At 38.6% G+C, this 21,729-nt stretch overlaps 1 protein-coding gene across 1 annotated transcript in view; it reads right to left on the bottom strand.

Annotated features, from left to right (window-relative positions):
• Positions 1–1,416: 1,416 nt before the first annotated feature.
• Positions 1,417–21,729, bottom strand: part of LOC137193363 (uncharacterized) — a 40,638-nt gene continuing 20,325 nt past the window's right edge. Inside the window, exons 8-9 of the mRNA XM_067604615.1 lie at positions 19,538–21,033; positions 1,417–8,923 (exon numbers count right to left, since the gene is read on the bottom strand). Of these exons, the coding sequence (XP_067460716.1) occupies positions 8,876–8,923; positions 19,538–21,033 (1,544 nt within the window). The 3' untranslated portion in view covers positions 1,417–8,875. The remainder of the gene's footprint in view (positions 8,924–19,537; positions 21,034–21,729) is intronic.

The raw sequence follows: 21,729 nt of genomic DNA, 5'->3' as shown, positions 1-21,729 counted from the left end.
GCACCAGACCCTGTTATTGTCTTCTTTGAGCAGTCACCAGTGATGTGATGTGATGTAATGCAATGCTACAAAGTAAGATCTTCAACCTGCTTCCTCACTCTTCAAAGTTTTTCTCCTCTGTGCTATGACTGCAAATGCAGTGATCAAAACCTTGCCCTGTTTGCAAAACAGACAGTAAGAGAAGGTTTCATCTGTGGGTCTTCTGCTCATATTATTCTCAAACTTGTTACATAACATCAGTACTCTATCTTCTGCCATAATATACACGTCTTTCCTTAGTGAAAGTGAGATTTGTGTGGCAATATTGCAGTAGGTGTGATGTGATTGCAAATCAATGGTCTGATGTAAATGACAGGCAACATATTAAGTACACAAACTGCCTAAAAACATTTAGATTGTCTTATTTTCAGTTATAAATTATTCATCACTAAATGAGCTTTGAACTTGGGAACATGATTTGATGCAGTGTGTGGAGAGGAAGTTTGTGGTTGTTTTTTTCATTCTAAGGGGAATGTTGGGTCTTTATACAGTCTATACCTGCTCTTTATGAAAAGTGCCTTTAGATTGCTTCTGTTGGGATTTGATGCTATATTAATAAAAATGACTTGACTAGACAGTATGAGTTTTATGATTATATGGGCATTACATTTATTTGGAACTATCCATCACTACAGTTCCTGAATAAAACAATTCAGAAAAACAAAGAAAAATAAAAAAAGAAAGACATTTTAAAAAATGGACCATTATCATGATTCTTGTACCTGTATTTGGCTGTGCAGGGCTACAACTAGACGCAAGAGACATTTCCTCACAAGAAAACAATAGCATCAGTTATTGGTTCAGTGCTGCTAACTGATGCAATCAGTTCAGTTCGGGTTAATTTAATACTTAGATCCATCTGACACAGATGGTTGTGTCATCAAAGCATGTGACAGATCACTGTTTACATCCTCTTCCCTACCAATAGCAGTGCTGGTTTCTTCTGACCAAAATATGTTCCTTCCCTTAGCCAAGTAGGTTTTACGCCTACACTTGACCAAACCTGAAGCCTAGAGGTGTCCAATCAGAAAATACTCATCAAATAATTTTTGTTTCTGTCATTTGCTACAGTTTTACAAGGACACATTATATCCTGTTGACAGTAGTGTCAGATGAGAAAATGCTCATATGGGCTTTTTTTGAAGGAGGTAATTTTTTGTTGTTTAATTAGGAGGACTTGTTGACACCAAACCATGACCTTTACCCAGGTTATGCTGTTACACACTGTTGCTCAGTGAAAGTTAGCTGATAAATAGCTCAAGTGGAGACTCCTTTGGATACTGAACATACATGAATCTAAAAGGAGAAAATAAACTGGTAAAAACAGTTCTATTGCCCTTTAAATGGTTTCATAAATACTACTGCTACATCACATACTGGAATTATAGATGAGTTTTATTTCTTAATTTTTCCAACACAGAACGTCACATTTAGACAGCAACACATACAACATCACACATTAAGTTATTATCAGAACAAACCATGGCAACACAAAGAAGTTGTTTTGAATATCATTTCACTCAACCATGGCTTTGAGGTACATACATCTGTATCATATAAAACACACACACTGCAAAAAATGAAAAGCTCCAGAAGCAACTTAATATTCTCTGTCTCTCTCTGAACAATATTACTGCTCTAAAAACTGTTTTCACTAATATTTTGATCATGTCTTCATCATATAACAAAAGAAATTATAAGCAGCCCGTAAATACATAGATAAAATTTAGCCGCAAGCAGAAATTTGCAGGTTCAAACCTTTTTGCATTCAACAGAAGGAAGCAGCTCAATCTTCCAAAATTAAAACCACAAACAAAAACAATGGGGTTTCAGGTTTACAAAGGTGGGCAATGTCACTTCAACTAGTTTAATTCTTTTTAAAGGAGTGAGACCAATTGCACAATTGTTTCATCATCAGAAAGCCTGCAGCATTTCAATAATTGTGCACTCTGCGCATATTTTCCACATTATGCTTATTAGCAAAAAATCCATCAAAGGAGACTTTCATAGTCTAAGAGGTGATTTGTAGAGCACATTGAGCTTGTGTGTCAGATTTCAAGTCAATCAGACATATGGTGTGGGGGGCGTGGCCTTTCCAAAACTGAATTTTAGGGCCTAAATTACAGCGCCACCATCTGCCTGACTGGGTTCATATTTCTTGTGAAGCACACATCATTTCCAGTTATTGGGTCAAGTTTTGTAGTTTTAGCTAATTTCTGCTCATGGCAATTTGAGCCCCAGCAGAGGACTAATAATAATAATAAATATAGCCGCAAGCAGCAATTTGCAGGTTCAAACACTCAACAGCACTCAACAGAGGGAAGCAGCTCAATCTTCCAGAATTAAAGCTGCTAGCAAAAATGATTGGGTTTCAGGCTTCACAAAGGTGAGCAAAGTAAGTTCAGCTAGTTTAATTCTGTTTAAAGGAGTGAGACCAGTCGCACACTTGAGTCATCAGAAAGCCTGCAGCATTTCAATAATTGCAAACTCAAAGTTCTGCCATTCCTCCCCACTTCATCCGATTTGAATGAAACTTGGGGTGCGCGTTTAGGAGATAGGGCTAGATGTCTCCAGTGAGTTGATTAGGATTACTCAAAGGCATCTTGAGTTATGAGCAAATATGTGATAAGCCATGCCCACTTGCACTGATCAATATGGCCCTTCAGATTTTGGTTAATACTTGCACTCAGAGCATGCACACCAATTTTGGTGAAATTCTGTCCACCGGGTTTTCAGAAACATGTTTGTAGCATTTGTGGCGCCTCCTATGTTATGTACAAAGATTTATGATGATCGGACAAATGGTGAATGAGTTATGGCCAATATTTGCTAAGCCCTGCCCTTTGCAAAGATATTTTGATTGATGGCAGCCCTGTATTTTGACTGATCTTTCTCATTTATAATAGAAATGTGTATCTCTATCCCCCAAGCTCTATACCAAATTTGGCGATGATTGAGTAAAAATCCAAAAAGCAGATGTTAAATTACTGTTTTTCACATTATGTAAATTAGAAAAAAATCCATCATGGCAGACTTTATGGTCCAATATGCTTTTTTGTAGAACACATTGAGCTGGACGTGTGTCAAATTTCAAGTCAGTCGTACTTATGGTGTGAGGGGGCCTTTCAAAAATTGAATTTTGGGACCTTAATTACAGTGCCACCATCTTGCCAGTTGGGGTCATATTTCTTGTGAAGCACATGCACATGATTTCAAGTTATTGTGCCAAGTTTATATGATAATAAATATATCCAATTGCAATTCACGGGTTCAAACCTTTTTGCATTCAACAGAAGGAAGCAGCTCAATCAGTCAAAATTAAAGCGCCACCATCTGGCCGTTTGGGCTTATATTTCTTGGGAAGCACGTGCACATCATATCCAGTTATTGTGCTAAGTTTTGTTTTTTGCTCATTCTAGCTCACGGCAATTTGAGAAAATGCGGCAGAAAACTAATAGTAATAATCGGCATATAATTAAAAAGGGTTCTTACCCCTTCGGGCTTTGAACCCTAATAAAATAACTAGAAATGCATTTCCTGTGGAAAATGCGTGTGAAAGCTGAAAGCTAAAATAAATCAAACAAAGCATTGCTGAAAATACTACAGACTTCCTCAGCATCCCCATACATACAATGTTGCGAGCTTTGGTTACCATGATGTATTACATTTAAGAGATATGGCAGTTAATAAGTAGTATTATGGTGTTTTATTAATGACCACAATGTGGAGCTATTGGTGCCATGATTCAGTATGTCATGCAGACTGTCATGTAGAACCTGTGTACCAAATTTCTTTTCATTAAAGACAACAGAATTGCAGAAATATCAACTTATAACATTGCTTTAGTGCCCCCTCTGGGCAGAATTGTATGACATGCTACACACTTGTGTGGCTATGTGGCTGTATGTACAAGATTCCCAAACTTCATTACAATCCAATTCAGTATTGAAGAGTCATGGCTCACTGAGTACAGACCATGCCTTCAAAAGTTTTGTAACCAATTACAGAAAAATGGTAAGTGATGCCAAAAAAGGAACATATAAGCTTTGTTTGCGGTCATCTAAATATGGCATGTACCAAGTTTGGTTAAGATTGGATGAAATATGTGCCAACAGAAGCAAAAAATGGCAAAAAATCCAAAATAGCGGAAATTTTTTTAGGCACAAATGGGCGTGGCCTATATCAGTCTTTTTGACATCATCCAAGGAATACAAGGTGCAAATATTATTTAGATAGGCCTCACGGTTCATGAGTTATTGGCCAAAATATAAAATTTGTAATAACTGACCACATGCTGGCGCTGTTGGGCCCATTTTTCAATATGTTAAGCATTTTCACATAGGACACATGTCCATGAAGTTTGAACACTAGCACTTTTAGTTTTTGAAATATTAGCTTTCAAACATTCCCCTCATAGACTTTCCATTATAAATTTTAATGTTATATAAAATCACTATATTATGCTAGAAAAAAGAAAAGCAATAGCGTAAATATCCTTAAAAAGCTGGACATTTTGATGTTTGAATGGTTTTTGTAGCTCAAAGTGTGGAGTAGAAAGCTTGCAAAAAAACGTACGGAAGAATAAAAATAATTGGAAATGCATTTCCTCAAATTAATCGCAAAGCATTGCTGAAAATATTACACACCTGTTCAGCATCCCCATCTTTACAATTTTGCAGAATTTTGTTACCATGGCATATTACATGTGATAGATATGGCAGTTAGTAATTACTATGGTGGTGTTTTATTAATGACCACAAGTTGGGGCTAATGGTGCCATGATTCAGTATATCGTTCAGATTCTCATGGAGAACTTGTGTACCACGTTTCATTTTATTAAAGACAACATATTTGCAAAAATATCATGTTATAAAGTTATTTTAGTGCCCCCTTTTGGTAGAATTTTATGAAATGTTACACACTTGTTACACACTGTTATTAGCTTTCAGCATTTACACTAATAAACTGGCACAAACTTATAAGGGTTCTAACTCTGGTTTGAACCCTAACCAGCACAAACTTAGAACCAGCACAAACGCAGATGGGTCCTAACCCCTTCGGGATGTGAACCCTAATAAATAAATCAATAAATCAATAAATATATCAACAATAACCAATAATTTAACTGCCAGATAATAAAATTGCTTGCTAATCTTTACATTTTACAATGCACAGAATGAGATGTTTATTGTGCTACATGTGACTATGTACATTTTTTAAAAGTAACAAAACAGATATAATTTACGGTCAAAAACCTGTTGGTTTAGCTTTGGAGTTTGGCAAGTTGATTTTTCTTGACTCAGATGTGGAACACTTGTACATTTGGGTTCTCTTAAAAACAAATCTATTCACACAGGATTAATGAGTACAGTAATTTCACCTGTAATATCAACCCTATAAATGTAATTTTCTTTTCAGTTTTTGATTAAAGAAGGGGTGCATACTACCATACTATTCAGTATGCAAGAAAAAATATTTAGTATGTCCCAATACATAGTATGTCAAATGCAGTGTGCCAAAAGTATCAGGATGTCCTACTATATCCAGTTGCATTTTGCAGTATTCAAGCCAGCATGCTTTTCTGGTTATTCTGACCCACAATGCTCTGTGCGATCACATTGACGGAGAGAGCACAGACCAATGACAGCACATTTGACAGTGCAGTGATGGAAGCCAGTGCAACGACAGAAGGTGCAATGACAGATGAAGTAGTATGTCCCGATTGTATGCATACCGCATGCAACAGTATGTACTTTGTAAGGGCAGCTGCAGTATCCACTAAAAGTAAAAAGTAGAAGTATACAATTCGAAATGCAGCAAAGATGTTGGTTCAGCCTGTTCATAAAAACAGGAACTTTGCTGGTCAAAGAGGAAGTGTTGTGTTTAATGTTTGAATTAACAGAAGAAGAAGAGTTTAGTTATCATGAACACCAACAGCTCCACCTACAGACACTTAATCCCAGATAAGCCAAAGTGAAAGATTTCACAGCACTGAACACATCATGTGACTTACAGGTGAACTCTACAATTTGTACTGAAAACACACACTCTTAAAATCAAATAAATCAGGAAATTTGAGGTTCCTTGCTCAGTGATATCTATTTTGTCATCACAATGGCAAGACTGTGTTAATTAGTGTATAAATAAAAGATTACATAAAATACATTTGAAAAGGTTGCTCAAAATAAAACAGAAATTTCAAAAACATTTCCAAATGACAAAAAAAGAAAAACAAAACGTACTGCAAAGTCAAAGCTTTCACTGTCTGATGACTCTAATAACACTGAATAATATTGATTATGTATTCATCATTAGTATTGTACACAAAACTATATTCTATAATTGTGACAGCCAAACCAATTCCTTTCTTAAATGATAAGTCCTGTTTATTATGACTTGGTACTTATCTTTGAAATTTGGGTATCATTTCTATAAGTTATGATAACATTACACTGCTGAACTCCTCCCCTGAACAGTGATTGTCCAATCACAGCTTAGGAACCATAACTATACACGGCAGGCATATCAAGCTTTTCTCCACGTTTTGAATTGTGGCATGAAAAATACATTGAAAAGGGTAAAGGATGGTTAGTTACACACATCTGGAAACATGCTGACATCACTATAGAAGTGAACAAGGTTGAACCAGAAAGTTGTCTCAAGGCTGGAAGGTGATTTTGGAGAAATGGTCACAGGTCATGTGACGCGCACTGACCCAAAAATAATTTTCCCTCTATACAATCTATTAAAATTATCAATTAAAATAAAATTATATAACTTAATTAAAAAAGAATGTCTGTAAAATGCTGAGTACATTTTTCTGAGCATCACAAACACCCCGAATGACTCTTATCAACAGATTTTGGGACAATTGGGCCAAAAGTCTCATAGAGCTGTATCAATAAATTATTTTCTTGCCACTCATGTGTGAGGAGTTAGCAGAAAGTTGGTTTGGCCAGAGAAGGAGTCTAATGCCCATGCTCAATGGGCCAAAAAACACAGAAGCCTGACAAACCTTTTTGCCGTGTGTGCCCAAGGAGGACTACCATAGAAATGAATGGGGCACCATCTTGGAACACAGTATCCAGTTCTCTTCACTCATAGTGAACTGTGTTGAATGTTTACGATGGACAGTAATAATTTAACCATTCTTCTTTGCTTTCACTTCCATATAAGATTGACTAACTCTGGGGTTTTGTTTCCAACCTGAAGGAGGCCAAGAAAGATGATGACAGGATGAGAAGGATGGCTAAAACTTCGGAAATAAGAGACTTGTAATAAAGCAGAATTATTATTTATTTTAACTACTGGACTGGCAGCATTCTGCTGTGCGCTTCTAAAAACTGGAAACTGTGGCTGTGTTCCACCACATTCTTACTTATAGGCCACCATATATGCCGAAACCAAAACACTGACAATAAGTCAACATCTGCTGATACAGTGGTCTGACTGATTTATCAGTTTTGATGTCGTAACCATTAATAAACATTTTGTTAGGTTTATGGTCACACTTAGCAAAGTGAAGTTTCACAGTTTTTAACATTTTATGCCATATTTCATTTGAAATATTTTAATGCATTGTGTAAAGCACAAATTGTTTATGTGTATGAAATGTGCTCTACAAATAAACGTGCCTTGTCTTTAAGTGTAAAACCAAAATGCACTGCAGTGTTTCTTGATTTTTGAGTGCTGTGGACAGTGGTGTGAAGATTCAAGTGGGATCTGAGAAAACAAAAACTTGGAGATTCATATTCTTGCTCACTATTTGTTCTGTTTTCATATTTGAAATTGGCACTAGTCTTCCAAAGTCACAATTTAACTGACATCAGCCTGTGCAGACTTTCACATTTATAATTTTTTGTTAGTACAAAACAGTAAGTATGTTGATTTCTTGTGTACAGTATGAGCCAAAGTAGTGTGGAGTTAACATTAGTGCATAGTTCATACTTTGTGATGATGGTCCATTTGTTCAAAAATGTGTTAAAGAGGACTGATGTTAATATGTTTCAAGCACCTTAAAGTAACTGATGAAAACACTTGGCATGTTACCAAGGCAATGGTATGGATATGGAATCACCATACAATCTGATCAAACTCTCTACAGCTTGCATCCAGCTTATACCTACAACTACTAATCAATTAGATAATCTCAAAACCACAATAGACTGTTGCAGAGTATATAATTTATGTACATTTTGTCTGGGTGACAAAGTCCACTTGAATGTATTCCAACAACAAGCTCAAATCAAAATGGGGGAGATTATTTTCATGGTGGACCAACTGGCCCTGTCAAAACCTATTTGAGAGGAAGGAAATAAAATAAGAGACTTAAAGGACACTGGAGTGTATTGGCAGCTAATACTGTGTATAAGTGAGAGATAATATCAACGTGGTGGTTGATTGACAAGCATCATCTGGAGTTCAAAGACCCCAAATCATTTCTTTTAAGACCACTCTCAGGGAATGTTCATTATTTCCACCTAGTTGTTTCCTAAACTTAACAGTAAATCACTCAAGACAGGCTGAAACAATGAGCCCATCAGGTTTCCCAGACCTAATGGTTTTACACCTTGCCTAATTCCCATGTTTCCCTCATTACTTTAAAATTTCCCTTCTAACCAAAAACAAAAACCTTTGATAGTAAGAATTATTGCCATAAACAACTGCAGAATGACCTCTCCCTCCTCCATCCCTTCTTCATTCCATCCCCGTCTGCCTCCTTTTCATCACCCGTCCTCTTACTTCTTTCCTTGTCCTCTTTGTCTCTTGTGTTGCTGTTGTTGTTATGAGAACCCTTCTGACATGGTAACCAATGAGTGCTGGTCGATGGTCGAGGTCACTTCAGATCAATGCCCTGAGTCTGGGACTGAGCCTTCTCCTTGGTCTAAAACACATGAAAAGCAACAGGCAACATGATGATTAATGTGATTAAAGGTGATGATTGTGAGTCAAAATACTAAGAAAAGACAAAAATTAATTCATGCCATAGCATCTGAATTATAATACTATAAGCAGTTTGCTAATTCATAAAATGCTAGGACAGGCCTCTATTTTAATGGTGAAGACCACAAAAAAGCACTAATTTTTGTGTTTCACCAATCAATGGATGGGATATGATGTTAGTTATGTGCAAGACACTGCTACAGTCATGTGCAAGAAGTAGAAGTATACTCAAGGTGTGATGATACACTGTGACATCACTGTTGTTGAAATGCAAAAGAGCATATTGCTGATGACACCCATCAGGGATGCTAGGTGTGTATCAGAGGTGCAACAAACTTGAAACTTTAAACCATAGAAGGCAGTAATACATTGATTTTCAGTTTAGTGTTAAGGTCCTTTTTTAAAAAAAATCTCATAAGAATTTGGCTGATATGTTTTTCAGCATAAACACATAACATAAACACTGCCATCTTTTCTGATGAAAGGTGGCAGCCATCAGTAGCCAGTTCTCCACACTTCAGCCATTCATGCTACTATCAGACTACCTCTACCCACATGGCTACACTCTCCTCATTCACACCTGAATGAGACTGATGCTTCCAAACTCATCCTCTCAAACAGACCCACCACCTGCCCCTGTACCCTATTCTATCACACATCTCCTACAGTCCATCTTGCCCACTCTCAACTCTACACTTAGACACATCATCAAAACGTCACTCATGCCTGGCACATTTCCCACTCTTTTTAAGCTGACTCGGGTAACCCCACTGCTCAAAAAGCAATACATTGCAAGTAGGAAACTACAGACCAGTTTCTCTTCTCTCATTTTTATCCAAATCACTTGAATGTTCTGTATTTAACCAAGTCACCAATTTTCTTTCACAAAACAACCTACTTATTGTCTTATTTATTTATTGGGACCATGTTCAGTGTTAAACATATATGTTACCATTTGATGTACTGCACCAGAGTTAGCTTATAGCTAATTTTCTTATGCAGTCCCTTCGGCAGGTCACAATTAAAACAGCACAATAACAAACAGTACAAAGCAAAAAACACACAGGACACATAATACAAAATACAAAGCTACACACAATAGCACATCACATACACCCACAATGTCAACTAGAAATGACTAATGTATGCCTGTCAAATTAAAAGCAAGATTATTTGCATTCATGAGAAAACCATGAGATACAATGTAGAGTCACTAGTTACAGAGCTGAGTAGCTTTTAGCAAACATTTTAAATCGCTTTTAAATGTACTGATGGAACTGCAGCTCTTCATATCGTCACGTAGGACATTCCACTGAGTTGTGGCTTTCACAGAAAATGCTGACTACCCAAATGCAGTGTGACAAAATGGTATGGTACAATCTCGTATAGAGGATATTCTGGAAGATCATATTGAACTTACTGAGCGAGTGTTCACAAAGTCATGAAGTGGAGGAGGGGCCAAACCGTTTAAAATTTCATAAACTAGGCACAAATTTGAAAATAATCTAAAATTCTCAAAGCTCAGTAAATAAAGTGTATTTCTCCAGTACCCTATGGTGACTGAAATGTTTTGTCTTTTTGTCCATAGTTGTATAAGGACCCAAGTCTTATGGCTGTTTCTCCAGCCTGCCCCCAACATGTAATGCAATAAGACATATGGGAAAGAATCATAGCATGCATAAATATCTTGGCTGCGTCCAAAGAGAGACAGCTTCTAATATTTATACAATTTGCTAAGTTGTACTTTATGGTTTGAACAGTTTTTTAAACATGTTTCTTAAAGTTCAAACTTGATTCCAGTGTCACACCAAGATATTTAAAAACAGTGACTATGTCAGTCCTTTCACCTTTGATGAGAATATCAGCGTTAGGAGGTTTTCCCATGGTTATAGACAAAAACATACCCTTTGCCTTGTTTACATTTAGACTAAGCAATGATTGATCAAGCCAATGTGTGATCCTTTCCAATGTAATCGTTAGCTTAGCAGCAGCTAACTCAGCTGTTTTTGCATGTGTGTACACAACAATGTCATCAGCATACATTTGCAGTTCTACATCATGACACTGTTGAGGGAGATCATTAATATATAGGCTAAATAATAGGGGACCTAACACTGACCCTTCAGGAACACCCATTGTGCACTTCATGTTACTGGACAGTGCGTCACAAACTTTAACACATTGTATCCTATTAGATAAATATGAGGACTCTAGATGAGAAGTTAAATTTAGAGAGTTTCGATATTAAAACATCATGATTGACTGTTTCGAATGCTTTAGCAGATCAAGTCTTGATTTAATTTGCTCTATTAAGTGCAAGGTAGCAGTTTCAGTGGAATGATTTGCTCTAAAGTCAAATTGCATACAGTGTAGACAAAAATTGCTTGTATTAAGAAATATTGTCTTTTCAACTTTCTTAGCAACCTTTGAGAGTACTGGCAGTATACTTATTGGTCTGTAGTTACTGGCTTCAAGGCAATCTCCAGATTTAAAAACAGGCGTGACAATGGCACATTTCCAGTCATCAGGAAAGGAGCTGTGTTTAAAAGACAAGTTAATTAAATGAGCAATGGGGGACTTAAAATATCTCTGTGTGATTTAATAAACATGGTGTAAAATTGGAAAGCATCTCTACTTTTGGAGCTTTTTAAGGAGCAGATGATTTTGTTTAGTCTCCACCAGCTCGAAAACCTGGCCTGCAGCATCTATAGGAGCAATATCCAGTTTCCTTTTTGTAAATTTTTTTCCTAACCCATCTACAGACTCAAGAAAAAAATAAGACCGAAGCAACAGTAAGATGATCTTCACTTAACTTTCCCTGTCATTTAAAATGTCCTCTAGCAACAGGCTTAATGTATTCAGACAGATATCCATTAGATGGCAGTATTTGAATGTTTGTATTGCTGGAGCCAGGTCCAAAAATTTCTCTTTTGGTTTGAGAGAGGTCTACATTGATTATCGGCAGGTTCAGCTTTCTCAAAAAGCATTCACACTTATAAGAGACTCAGACTATCAAAAAATAACAAATAATTAATTTACATCTTTTGAAGTAACCTTCAAAGTACTGTCATTCCCCATAATAGCGGGTAAATACTTAAAGCCTCCTACTTTTTAATATACATAGTTAGCAAGCAGCCTCCCAGCTTTCTCCTCCTCCTCAAAATTTTTCTGCCTTGTCCTAATTTAGCTTTCAGGGTTAGATTATTGAACTCATATTTTAACTTTATAAATTGAAGAAGATTCTGATTGAACATATCCTGTTTTATTCTTGAGAAAGTTTGATGAGGTGGAGAAAGAAAGTATAATCTCTTGTTGGATTCAGAAGTCTCCAAATGTCTACAAGCCCAAGGTCTTACACATGCCATCTAGAACCTGACATGACCTTTGGGTATGAGAGGTAGATGGTTTACTGTGATCTAGTGCTTTATCTAAAACATGATTGAAGTTGACCCCTATAATAATTGGGTGGTTCCCCATATCATGAATTTTGCATTTTAAGTCTTCAATGAAGGTTGGGTCATCATCATTTGGGGCATAGATTTTAATGAGAATTAGCATTGCTACCTTGCTAATTCTCTTTTTTATAGACATACCAATGGAGTCAGCAAACCATGTGGAGCTGTCTTTGATAGTCAATCAATCAATCAATCAATCAATTTTTATTTATATAGCGCCAAATCACAACAAAAGTCATCTCAAGGCACTTTTCACATAGAGCAGGTCAAGACCGTACTCTTTAATTTACAGAGACCCAACAATTCCCCCATGAGCAAGCACTTGGTGACAGCAGTAAGGAAAAACTCCCCTTTAACGGGTAGAAACCTCAAGCAGAACCCGGCTCTTGGTGGGCGGCCATCTGCTTTGACCGGTTGGGTTGAGAGAGAGAAAGAAAGAGGGAAAGGGGGCGGGGGGACAGAATAACAACAATCATAACAATGATGACAATGACATAGCAGCAGCCAGGGAAGGATGCCAATAGGACTGTGAAGGACCGCGAAGGCTCGGCCCAGGGTTTCCTGTGAGATGAGAAAGCACAAAAAAAAACTCCGGGGAAGAAGCAAAGTTAGTGACATGCATTGATGTTACATGAATGCATACAGATGGAGAGGAGGAGGAGGAGAGAGGAGCTCAGTGCATCATGGGAGGTCCCCCAGCAGTTTAGGCCTATAGCAGCATAACTAAGGGCTGATCCAAGGTGAGCCTGGTTGGCCCTAAGTATAAGCTTTATCAAAAAGGAAAGTTTTAAGCCTACTCTTAAACATAGAGGGGGTGTCTGCACCCCGGATTGAATCTGGTAGATGGTTCCATAGGAGAGGAGCCTGATAGCTGAAGGCTCTGCCTCCCATTCTACTTTTAAAGACTGTAGGAACCACCAGTAAGCCTGCATTCTGGTAGCGCAGTGTTCTAGTGGGATAATACGGTACTATGAGCTCTTCATGATATGATGGTGCCTGACCATTAAGGTCATGATTTCTTACCGGGCAGTGATGGTATTACTGGAGATTGTTCATTTGCAGACCAGAATGGATGGGAGGGGACATATGGCCTAATTAGTGACTCAGTGTGGGAGGGTGCAATTCCATTGCTCATCTTGAAGGGAACCATCAAAGCTTTGAACTGGATGTGAGCTGACACCAGATGTGCCACTGCATTCCAAATCCTCTACAGAGGTTTAACAGTGCATGCTGGTAGTCCAACCAGGAGCGAGTTGCAGTAGTCCAGTCATGAGATGACCAGCTCTTGGACTAGCACTACATGCTCAGACAGATACTGCCGAATCCTCCTCATGTTGTACAGAGTGAATCTACATGGACTTGTGCAGTGTGTTCGGCAAAGGACTGCTGGTCATCTAGTATAACCCCAAGATTCCCCCAGACTTGGATGTTAGTATCAGGGATGAACCAAGCTATACAATGAGGTTGTGATGAACAGCTGGACTTACAGGGAAGATGAGAAGCTCAGTCTTGGACAGGTTCAGCTGGAGGTGCTGATCTGTCATCCAAGCAGAGATGTCAGCCAGACAGGCCAAGAGGCATGCTGGGACTATGGTATCCTCTGGAGGGAAGGACAGATAGGTAGGTCTCGAACAATCACTCTCCATGATGCCTAGGCTGGAGAGAGTGGACAGGAGGATCTGGTGGTTCGCTGTGCCAAAGGCAGCAGATAGATCAAGCAGGATGAGAACTGATGACCTATCCACCACTCTTGCTTATCTCAGGGAGCTCAGAACTGCCAGCAGAGCAGTCTCAGTAGAAGCTGAGACCAGACAGGTCTTGAGTCCAGACAGGTTACTGGACAGTGCACAATGTCCAGTAACATGAAGTGTGCAATGGGTGTTCCATAAGGGTCAGTGTTAGGTCACCTATTATTTAGCCTATATATTAATGATCTCCCTCAACAGTGTCATGATGTAGAACTGCAAATGTATGCAGATGACACGGTTGTGTACACACATGCAAAAACAGCTGAGTTAGCTGCTGCTAAGCTAACGATTACATTGGAAAGGATCACACATTGGCTTGATCAATCATGTCTCAGTCTAAATGTAAACAAGACAAAGGGTTGGAGAAACAGCCATAAGACTTGGGTCCTTATACAACTATGGACAAACAGCCAATGCATTTCCATCACTGTAGGGTACTGGATAAATACAATTTACTGAGCTTTGAGAATTTTAGATTATTCTCAAATTTGTGCGTAGTTTATGAAATTTTAAACGGTTTAGCCCCTCCTCCACTACAGGACTTTGTGTATACTTGGTCAGTAAGTTCTATTAGATCTTCCAGAATATCTTTTATACCATTTCATTGCACTGCATTTGGAGAATCAGCTTTCTCTGTGAAAGCCACAACTCAGTGGAATGTCCTACCTGATGATATGAAGAGCTGCAGTTCCATCAGTATGTTTAAAACCAAATTAAAAAATCTTCTAAAAACTACTCAGCTCTGTAACCACTGACTCTAAATTTCATCTCATGGTCTTCTCATAAACGTAAATAATCTTGCTTTTAATTTGACAAGCTTACATTATTAATTTCTAGTTGACATTGTGAGAGTATGTGATGTGCTATTGTGTGTAGCTTTGTATTTTGTATTATGTATCCTGTGTGTTTTTTGGTTTGTACTGTTTGTTATATGTGCTGTTTTATGTTTTAATTATGACCTGCCTAAGGGACTGCAGATGAAAATTAGCTATAAGCTAACTCTCATCTCATTTATGTTTAACACTGTACATCAGGGGTCTCAAACTCAAATTACCTGGGGGCCGCTGGGGGCAGAGTCTGGGTGAGGCTTTGCCGCATCAGGTATTCCACAAAAAAAGCTTAGCAGGCGCAGGCTAGAATAGCAGGCGCAAAAAGGCGACTACTACCGGGTTGTTCATTACCCGCCGTGCTTTTGTTGTTGTAAACGTCGTCATAGAAACAAGTGAAACAAATGGCATCATAAAGAAATATCTTTATAATGTTTATTGTGCAAGGCATTTACTATGGAGTAAAATGTTTTGAGGAATAAATCTCTTTCCGCTAATGATTCAGTACATTCCATTCACCCGAAAGATTTTTTCCAATAATTTGTCCGTGAATGTCACATCATTGCAGAGCAAACGTGGAGAACATGAAGCCGGGACAGTAGGACACCATGGTTTATAGCCATGGAGGTGCAAACCATGGGATGCAGCCATGGAGGCGTTATTTATTGGCTTTTATTTTCTATAATAACTCCATGGATGCAGAGGGCGCTGCGAAGCTAGCGGCGTTGTCAAATCAAATATGACGTGTGGCACAGCAGCATCAGCTGTACGGTGTTTTGTTACACTCAATATTTATGATCTCTGTCGGATAAACATAAGTGTGTTCATGAAAACGTATATATTAACTTTTAATTCACTTCACAACGTGGAAGTTATTATCTGCCAGACCTATAAAGGCGTAGATACACCTGGTTCTGTTTTTTTAATGTCACATTACGCACAGGCTCTCCAACAGCTGATCATTACGCACGGCTGCTGTGGATATTTGAAACGACTTTACCCCTAATTCATCACATTTTTCTGCAAATCGTCACCACTATAAAGTGTCAGTCATTATTAAACATCAGAAGAACGATAAATGATTTATTGATAGAGCTCGTGTTGAAACGGACTTTACAAAGTGCTTCAAAACAAAATGAAGTGATCGTTAACAGAGAGATGATGCTGAAATAAACAGAATGATGCTTTAATAAGGTTTAATAATTCACCTTTGAATTTTACTGAAAGCTGTGTAGCAAAAATAACGACACAATCTATCGTGAGGTGCGCACATTCTTCCTGTAAATAGCATAGTTGTTGTGAAACAGCCACATACCCCTGTGATTGGCAGGTTCGTTCAGCTCCAGCTTGTGCAATAAAGGGACCCTCCACACACAACACTGTAAAGTGCCATTCATATAAAACTCGTGGGCCGCACTAACATTAAACTTTCATATAAAGGTGGGGGCCACAAAATATCAACCCGCGGGCCAATTGCGGCCGCGAGATTGAGACCCATGCTGTACATGGTCCCAATAAATACAACAAAAAATCTTGATATCTTGTTTGACTGTAATTTAAACTTTGAATAGCATATTACAAAACTTGTATAAACATGTTTTTATCAGCTAAGGAGCATAGCCAGAATTCAACCTAATCTAAGTTTTAAACATACAGAAACAATTGTACATGCTTTTATCTCATCACGCCTGGATTACTGTAACAGCCTTTTTACATGCTTAAATAGAAAAACTGTATGCCGGCTACAGACAGTATAGAACTCAGCTGCCAGCCTTTTAACAGGTTTAAAAAGGTTTGAACACATCACCCCCATTTTACCCTCTTTACATTGGCTTCCAGTGCATTTTAGAATTGATTTCAAGGTTCTTTTAATTACTTACGAGGCACTAAATGGTCTGACTCCTCAGTATATCTCAGATCTGTTATCCCTGTACAACCCTGCTCACACTTTGAGATCCTCAGGCAGGTGCCTTCTATCTGTTCCAGAGTGGCTGCTGAAGATTAAGGTGGACAGAGCTTTTGAAATAAGAGCACCGAGGCTCTGGAACACTCTGCATGAGAAAAAAAAGGCAGGCTGAGTCAGTGGCTTCTCTTAAATCCAAGCTCGTAACATACTTTCATTGCACTGCCTTCCCTGATTTCACCTGATTCCAGTTTTTTATTCTGTTTTATGGGTTTTATTATTTCAATTTTTGTGTTGTTCTTTTGGTACTTTTATTCTGTTATTGCTGTATTTTTATTTGCTTTTGTTTATTGCTATATTTTTATTTGTTTTTTATGTGAAGCACTTTGTCACTTCATTTTGAAGTTTTGATGAGATGTACAAATAAAGATGTTTTTATTATTAGAAACAAATCAGATGCAGCTATAAAAGACAGCAAAATTATAGATGCTGTTTCACAATTATCTGGGGGTAAGGCACTGAGCCAAGATGGCTTCACAGCTGAATTTTAGGCATTTGCTACGCAATAAATCCTTATTCAGCTGATGTGTATGTGGACTCAGTTTGGAGGGGCTCTCTACTGCGGACAATGACTCAGGCACTAATAACTCTGACACTTAAAATAAGGATTCAGTTTGTCAGAGTTATAGACCAAGTTCCCTGATAAATTATGACGCAAAAATATTGACCACAATTTTGGCCAAAAGGTTGATACAGATTGGGACTGGGTTTATTCATATGCTCTGCTGATAATATTAGGAGATTTATTGATATTATATGGCATGTGCAAGACAAACAGAATCCTATTCTTGCCCTCTCTCTAGATGCTGAAAAGGCATTTGATAGAGTGGCAATACCTGTTCTTGATTTAAAAGCCTTTGGATTTTGTGAGAACTATTCATCTTCTGTATACTGAGCCCATGAGCCTATACTGCTTTTCTTACAAATTGCTATATTTCATCATACTTCAACCTGGTGTAAGGACCACAACAGGGGTGCCCCTCTCTCTACTTCTTTTTGCCATGGCATCGGAACCTTTGGCGGTTGCTATTCGTCAGAATTCAAATAAATCAGGAATTACTATTGGTTCAAGCATTCATAAATTAATAATTTAAATTAATAAATTAATGCTATATGCTGATGACATACGGGTCTTTAACTCAGACCCTTAAGTGTCAATAAAATCCCTCCTAGAAAATATCTATTTCTTCTCTAAATTATCGGGGTATAAGGTAAATTGGTCCAAGAGCGAAGCGCTATCTTTGACATCACTGTCAAATAGACACTTTGTCCTGTAGGGTTTCAGTAGCCACAGAAGGGAATCACATAACTCGGAGTCTTGTTCCCACCTAAATTATCAGATATGATTAAAGTTAATATAGAACCTCTCCTCTAGTGTTTTAGGACAGATATTGAAATGTTGTCACCATTGTATCTATCATTATGGGGGGAAGCTAATGTCATTAAGATGACTACCCCTCCAAAGTTTAATTATATTCTTCAAGCTCTACCTATCTCAGTTCCTTTACACTATTTTCGACAATTGGAGAAATTTTGGAGAAAGTTTCTGTGTGTTAGCAGACAACCTTGTCGTGGTATGAATAAATTACAAAAGCCTGTTGACCAAGGAGGGTTTGCACTACAAAATATTTTTACATAAATATGTATCATTATACTTTTTGCCTGAGACACTTCCCCCTGAATGAGCCATATATGTAATCCTCTTCCTCCAGTCCTACCTCTCAACTGCCTGATCCGGTGAATATAAACTACATCCCCCCTCAAATTCGGGCCTACCCATGATACCAGTTGGATTCAGACAATAGTTATGATTACCCTGAAACTGATGGTCAAACTGTTGTTTCTGATTAATAGCATTGACTAGTCTGCCATTATTATTGTACGAGCACTTCTTATATATGCCTATATAGGGTATATAAAATGTAAGATTAGTATGTGTATAAAAAAATTAAAAAGACAACTTCTGTCTAGCGCTCTCTCTCATTGCACTTGTACCTAGTCAGCTACTTGAGAATTTGTACAACAGATCTGAGTCACTGTCCTCTAATGCTTGATTGTCTTGCCACTTTGGATAAAAGCACCAGCCAAATGACAAAATGTAAAATGTAAATATCACTAAAGATTTGATAAAGATGACCAGGACAATTCTACAAAACAATAAAAATCATGCAGGCTTGTGATTGTTACATATTATTCTGAAAGGAAATTAATTCAGCATGTTAAAATTAACTCACTATAATCCATTTGTAACACTTGTTTTCAACTTAGAAGAGGTGAACTCAGAAGTAGACAATTTAGACCTGACTTGAAACAGACCCATGGAGTGCCTGCCCAAATCGATTGAGACCCAATCAGAAAGAGCAATCAGACTTGATTTGAATAGACCCAACAGACTGAACTACAACAGGGCCCAACACAACCCGATTAGACCTGCCCCAACTCCAGTATAAGGTCAGGTCTTGGATGCTAGGAATCTTGTGGACCCATGAAGATCGCTCAGAGGTAACCTTTGTGAGCATGACCTGAATGTATAGCGCTTGTGGGTGGAGGTTTCTGACTTACCCTGAGTGAAGGCCGAGGAGGTCTTATTGGTCTGACTGGTCGTACTGGCTCTGCTACTGGGTTAACCTGCCTGTGGTCCAGAGGCTCTAGGTCATCAGCTACATCAGGACAACCTATGTATCCTCCAGCCCCAAACACTGAACCTAGATCATCTTCTGACAAGTTGTGACTGGTGGGAGCACTGAATGTAGCGAGGTCCTGGTTGGCAGAGATGTTGCTGATGGCCATGTTGAGGGTGTCAGCATTATTGGTGTTTGTGGTGTTGGTAGTGCAGATACTGATGTTACTGAGGTCCAATCCCAACAGGTCCTCTGATGCCACATTACTGTCTGAGCTGTTACTCGTGGGACTGACATAAAGCTCTGGTTCCAGGATGCACTGGTTGTTGTTTGCTTCAGGGAGAACATCCTTAGTGAACAAGTTCAGCACCTCCTGGTTGTCATGGCTACCTAAATCTAGCAATTCCTGATTTTCATTGCTACCAAGATCCAGGGGTCCCTGGTTGTTGTGGCTACCTAAAATCAGCACTTCCTGATTTTCTTCGCTACCTTGTTTGTCATCTGAATGCAGCACTTCCTGATTCCCTGGACAGGAGAAATCCAACAGTTCCTGACTGCCATGACTAAAAGGTTCCAGCACTTCTTGGTTATCATAGTTATGGGGTCCAAGTCCTTCATCACTGCTGAAGCAATACGGTTCCACCACTTCCTGGTTGTCATGACTACAGAGATCTAGGACATTCTGGTTTTCATTGCTAACTAATTCCACAACTTCCCTGTTGTCAAGACTTGAAGGTTCCAGCAGTTCTTGGTTTCCACTGTTACACAAATCCAGCAGTTCCTGATTATTGTGGCTACAATGTTCAAGCACTTCTTGGTTTTCATGGGTATGAGGTCCCAGTGCTTTCTGGTCGCTATAGTTAGAAGTTTCTACTTGCTCCTTGTTGACAAAGCTGCAAAGCTCCATTGCTTCTTGGTTACCATGGTGACAGAGGTCCAGTACCTCCTGGTTCTCTTCAGGGCTGAGCTTAAAGCCGTAGGGATCAGAGTCCCGTACCATCTGGGAAGAAGTGATGTCTAACCCATGGGGATCAAAGTTCACTTGGTCTGGTTGCAAAGAGAGGGGCTCAGGGTCAAAGGTCAGATCGTGGTCAGTGGGTTCTGGGCTAAGTTCAGCTTCATCAGGGTCTAAGAGGTTATGACTAGAATGTTCTGGACTGAGTTTAAACCCGTATGGGTCAAAGGAAGACTGACTGGTTGGTTCATAGCTCAACTCAAAGCTCAGGTCTCTGTTCTGATCTGACTCAGGCTGGATGAAGAGGCTCTGGGAGTCTAGTGAGTTCTGGGGAGTTGCAGGGTTTCGAGGTTCCTCTTCGATGTTGCCAACCCATTCTGTCCCCTGACTGGAGGTGACATCATGGGACAGAGTTTGCTCTTTGCCATCGGTCCAATCTGGTTCCAACATGGCTTGTTGGCTGAGCTCAGGGACGGTATGAGCTGAAAGAAAATAATGAGGGGTCAATGCTAAAAGTATAAATCATCACAGGCAAGATTTTAATGAAGCCTGAAAAGCAACAAAATAAACTTGTTTTTTTAAATTACACCAATTTTAGTCTTGCAAACTAAACAATTTGAAACACTATAATCAAAAGCAACTTTAAAAGTGTCCAAAAGGACAGCGATGCTAATTTAAGAAGGCTCTCAACTGAAATCAACATTGAACATAAATGGGGACCATAGTATTCAAAGTAAAAATTCAATGCACATCTCTGTTTTGCAGCAATTCACCCTGTTGGAGCTGTAGTGCTCTCCATCCTTAAGGTGGGGCCAGACTGAAAACAAACCACATTTAAGAGAGGCTGCATGAAAAAGTCAATGTAAAGACTTGAGTGGACATAAATAGACAAAAGCTCAATATGGATGGCACAAATTGAGGCAAAGACGTGTCAGCATGTGTTGGAAGTTCTTCAGCTTGATCCAAAAGTGTCCCAGTCTTTATGAATGTTTGGAGATGAGAGGATAAAGGAGAGATGTAGAAGAAAAATAATAGAAAAGAGTGGAGTTCCTGGTGAGCTCTGAGAGATGCCATAATCTGACCATTTCAAATCCTACACCTTGTGACTGTGAGAAGGTTGATGCCCTGCTGTCCAGGAGCAATGCAAGTGCTTCTGGAGAGAATACCTGCAGATAAAA

This window comes from Thunnus thynnus, chromosome 12, assembly GCF_963924715.1.
Source record: "Thunnus thynnus chromosome 12, fThuThy2.1, whole genome shotgun sequence".
Lineage (NCBI taxonomy): Eukaryota > Metazoa > Chordata > Actinopteri > Scombriformes > Scombridae > Thunnus > Thunnus thynnus.
The sequence above is the reverse complement of the archived record's forward strand: the minus strand, read 5'-3'. Positions and strand labels throughout refer to the sequence as shown.